The 4253-nt window shown below is 41.2% G+C and overlaps 1 protein-coding gene across 1 annotated transcript; it reads right to left on the minus strand.

The window, feature by feature from the left end:
• Positions 1–818: 818 nt before the first annotated feature.
• LOC110884878 lies at positions 819–4028 on the minus strand. The gene is made up of 2 exons (XM_022132585.2): positions 3863–4028; positions 819–3205 (listed from the first exon to the last, which is right to left on the minus strand). Exon 2 carries the CDS (start codon positions 3202–3204, stop codon positions 1243–1245), a length of 1962 nt encoding a protein of 653 aa, XP_021988277.1. The 5' UTR covers position 3205; positions 3863–4028; the 3' UTR covers positions 819–1242.
• Between the last annotated feature and the right edge of the window lie 225 nt (positions 4029–4253).

Below are 4253 nucleotides of genomic sequence, written 5' to 3' on the forward strand. Positions count from 1 at the left end.
AAAGAATATCCCGCGTAAAGAAAAAGCATAGATAGATTGGACCTTACACCAGGTAGAGATAACCTGCCTGCCACATAGATTGCGCGAAGCCGCAAATGCAAGAGACACAATTCAATGATCTCCCTACAAGAAACACACAAATCCGAGATGTCAATGATATTCATTTTGTCGAAAGAATCAGCGGTAGGCAGCAGCCCTACATGCGACAATTGACACCTTTTGGGGGACCCAACTGAAAACGTAAGCCTGGACTGAATATCTAGCCATTTGCAGCCGCTGAAAACTTCAAAAGAACCAGAATTATCCAGCTCCCACGACCAAGTGTCCATGTGGGAATTACATGAAACCAAAAAAAAAAAGAGAGTAAAGAACCCAGTTGCCATAATTCTTCGAATTCCTCTTGCAGGAGCAGCAGTCTTTCCACCTCCTGAGCAAATTCGATCCGTCACAAAACAATAATTATTTGACTGGAGAGAAAATAACAATGAGAACTCTTGATTTACGGTCTTGACCCCACCAACACATCTAGCCAAAACAGAATTCTATCAATCACCACGGCCCAACACCCCTCTATTTAATCCTATTTGAAGGTCATAAGAGACTATAAATATATGTTTCCACAGACCAGCCTTTCGTCAGGATTGGATTCCATCTTCTTGAATTATGTTGAAGCGCCCAAACCACTTTACGCCATAATCCATTATTGTAGGTCCACTTGGAGGATCAAGATTAAACCTACTTCCTTGTCTTGTAACACACTAACGAGTGCGGAATCCACCTAAGTATGCAAACCAAAGCAAAAAGGAACAAACACAAAGTAACCAAATATTCACAACTTTGATTAAGTGAAGAGAATCAGTATACACATACACACAGTGTTTACAACTTTCACAGGGACTCTCTTAACTGAACTGTGGAACAAATGTGTCCTTATATAGGCCCTGATACCGAGTAACACTACGAAGAGTGTTACTGGGCCACGAACAGTATCCAAGCCCACGAAGACTAGAGGTCTTCGTGGACATCATCAACAAACCCTTCAAAGGCCACGAACCATGAGGGTTCGTGGTGGTGAACACTCCTAACAACACTGTTTATTGTTCGTGTACAGTGATTCCCACGAAGACCTAGACTCTTCGTGGGGAACCTTATAAAGGACAGGGACTTGAAACATATAACAGTCAGAGATCCAAACACACACAAAAAAAAAAAAAAAAACAACTAACAATTGCACATTAGGATCTAGGCTTTTCGCAACACTTCCTGAGCTTTGCATCTTTCATGCCAAAGGGTGTTAACCCGCTTTCTCGTCATTTCATAAGTGCTCGTCATATGCTTTACATTGTCTGCTATGTGCTTATTCCTCGAATCGTACCATTTCGTTATATCATCATACTTTCCTGACAACTTATCGACATTTTGTAAAAGAAGAGTGCTTTGTTCTTTCTGACGATTCATCTCGATTCCACGAGCATTGTCAGCAGCCCTCAACTGAACATTTTCGGCTCGTAATCGCTCAATCTCTGCCTGTTGTTTCTGCACAGTTTCTTTCAACGTGTTGATCTGTAATTGTTGAGCGATGTTCGTTTGGAGATTTGATCGTATGATTTCCGAATGTCGATTGATTTGACCTGCAGCAACTTGTAATTGCGAGAATAAAAATTCTACCTTTTCATCTGGATTCAATTCTGAGAATAGTCTGACACGGTGCGTTGAGCTTTGCTGATGAGCTTCAGATTGTTGTCGCAGACTAGATGAAGTCCCAGCTTGTTGTGGTTCAACTGGAGGAGGTACAACCGGTGTTTCAGTGGCAGATGTGGTTGTTGGAGGCGGTTGGGCTGTTTCAGAAAGTGAGGTTGTCATAACTGCAGCTTCCTCAGCAGAGAAAGCAAACTGAGGATTGACCTCCGCTTCCTGAACAGGTTCTGATGGCTGCGTTGAAGAAGGTTGAGCTTGTGATTCACCAATCGTTTTCCGACTCTTCTTCTTTCGTTGAATAGCAACTCGCTTCTTTCTCGCCTTCTCAGATTCGTTGTCAGATGAAACATAATCTTCATCCGGATCCCGATCACTGCAAATTCTACGCAATTGACGAATCCCACGCTCGTCAATAAAGTGCTCATAGCCTGGTTCAGGCGGATTGTCGTCTGAACCAGACTCAGCATCATCACCACCAGGTGCACTTGCTGCACCAACACTAGCACCTACATTTCCACCATCACCACCACCTTCGTCATCACTTTCGTCATCATCACTTTCACTCTTCTTTCCGAATTTGTCTTTGATCTTCTTGTTCAAGGTGGGCTCTTCATCATCGGACTCGCTGTTGTCATGTCGCCACTTATCATTCTCCGGTGCTACATACGCATTGTTACCTAAGAACCCGAATAGCTTCCGCGGAGGATCACTTTCCTTGTAGCTTTTAGCTCTACATGCTCTCAAGATTCTCAATGACGTTTCGTTCATAACATCAACCTTCAAAACATCATTGTCTTCTTTAGGTAAATTCGGATGTTGTACATTCATAATCATCTGCAGAAACCGTGGGTACATCCAAAACTTGCTGCCACCCGTCACACTTCCAGTTCTTCTCAAGTTCTCTTTCATGTTGGCAAATATGTACTTTGAGATATTGAACGGTTTGTTCAATATTAAAGCCACCATTAAACCGACAAGGTCATTGTTAGCCACATCATAACCACTTCGACGGTTACTTAAACATTGAATCAACACATGAAGTAGGAACTTGTAACGAAGCGGTAACGAGGACTTGTTCAGCTGCTTTCCCAGAATGTCTCCAGTACATTTCATGCGAAGTAGACAGCCTTGTTGACATTTTAATGGCACTGAATACGGAGCTTCAGGATCATCACCAAGTTGTAAGACTGTGTTAAGGATCTCGACTGAAACAACAACATCTTGATCGTTAACACGTCCTCTTATCATTTCCGTTCCATCCACTTCAACTACTTCCGCTGAATCCCAGAAAGCCTTTATCAACGATTTGTACACAGTAGTCTGATGTGTAATGGCATGATTGATCCTTGATTCACGAAGCCACTTCGTAATGCCCTTGTATTCATTCAGCTTGTCTTCCGGATCTAGATAGGCAACTTGATTGTGGCGAGGTTCCGACATAATTTCCACCTCTGACTTATCAGTTCTCTTAGTTGCTGGTTTCCTTTTCTGAGTTTTTGGTGCCATTCTGCACATAGTAAACATCCACAATAAGACATTAAACAAGGATGTTTCACAAACAGTGTGCACATCTGAACTTGGGACAGTGGACTGAAACTTGTGAGAAATCCAAATTTCTCTAAGTGTAGGTTCCACGAAGAGTCAACAGTGGTTGAAGACTACAAGGCTACGAAGAATCATGATCTACAAACATTCAATGTCTACGAACTATTAACGGTCAACGAGCAATGAAGGTCAACGAAGACTTGAGTCTTCGTTGACTATCATTCTTAGTCCGTGGTATATTGTTCATCGGTACAAACACCCAAACTCAAGATCATCATCGATACAAGTGTGTTGCTGTCACATTTATAACTGATAACAAACAGACATGAAAAACAACCAACAACTTAAAGAAGCAAAATCATCATCGTTCAAAAACATACGAACCCTGTTTCTTTTGACGACAGTCTTTAAACAAACACCCAAACTCAAGATCAGTATATAATCGACATAAATGTAGACTGATTAGGTTTGTTTACAGATCTTATGCTTTAACAAGGAAGTATTATCATCAATGATCCATCGATTTCGTGATTTAGGGTTTCGATTTTGTTCAATTCATAAAATATGTCGGTTGGTTTTGAATGTTAATCAAAATCATAAGGTGCGTGTAACAACATACCTTAAAGATCAATGAGCAAGATTCACAGGTTTGAAATTGGGGTTTTGCTTTAGGAGAAGATGAACAGTAAGTAGTTTCTTGTTTGGAGAGAAAGTGAAAAGGCAGTTTGAATTTGAGGTAAGGTTAAAAAGTGATGTCTCACCCTTTATAACCCGGACCCCTACGAACACTCAACTTGGGCCACGAAGAGTTAATTCAGCCGACGAAGATTAAAGGGTTTGACGAAGAATCATATTTGGGCCGACGAAGACTTATTAAGGACTAACCATGTTAAGCCCGGATTATTTTTTTTTTTTAAATAGACTTTCATTCACACACCGCCAACCCGAAGACCGGGCCAGCAAACATCAAACAACAAAACAAAATTACATAATTACAAATTTACATCATT

This window comes from Helianthus annuus, chromosome 10 (assembly GCF_002127325.2).
Source record: "Helianthus annuus cultivar XRQ/B chromosome 10, HanXRQr2.0-SUNRISE, whole genome shotgun sequence".
NCBI lineage: Eukaryota > Viridiplantae > Streptophyta > Magnoliopsida > Asterales > Asteraceae > Helianthus > Helianthus annuus.

Bases quoted from the DNA above. Each gene is read 5' to 3' on its own strand.
- LOC110884878 (XM_022132585.2), bottom strand. From the start codon at position 3,204: ATGGCACCAAAAACTCAGAAAAGGAAACCAGCAACTAAGAGAACTGAT.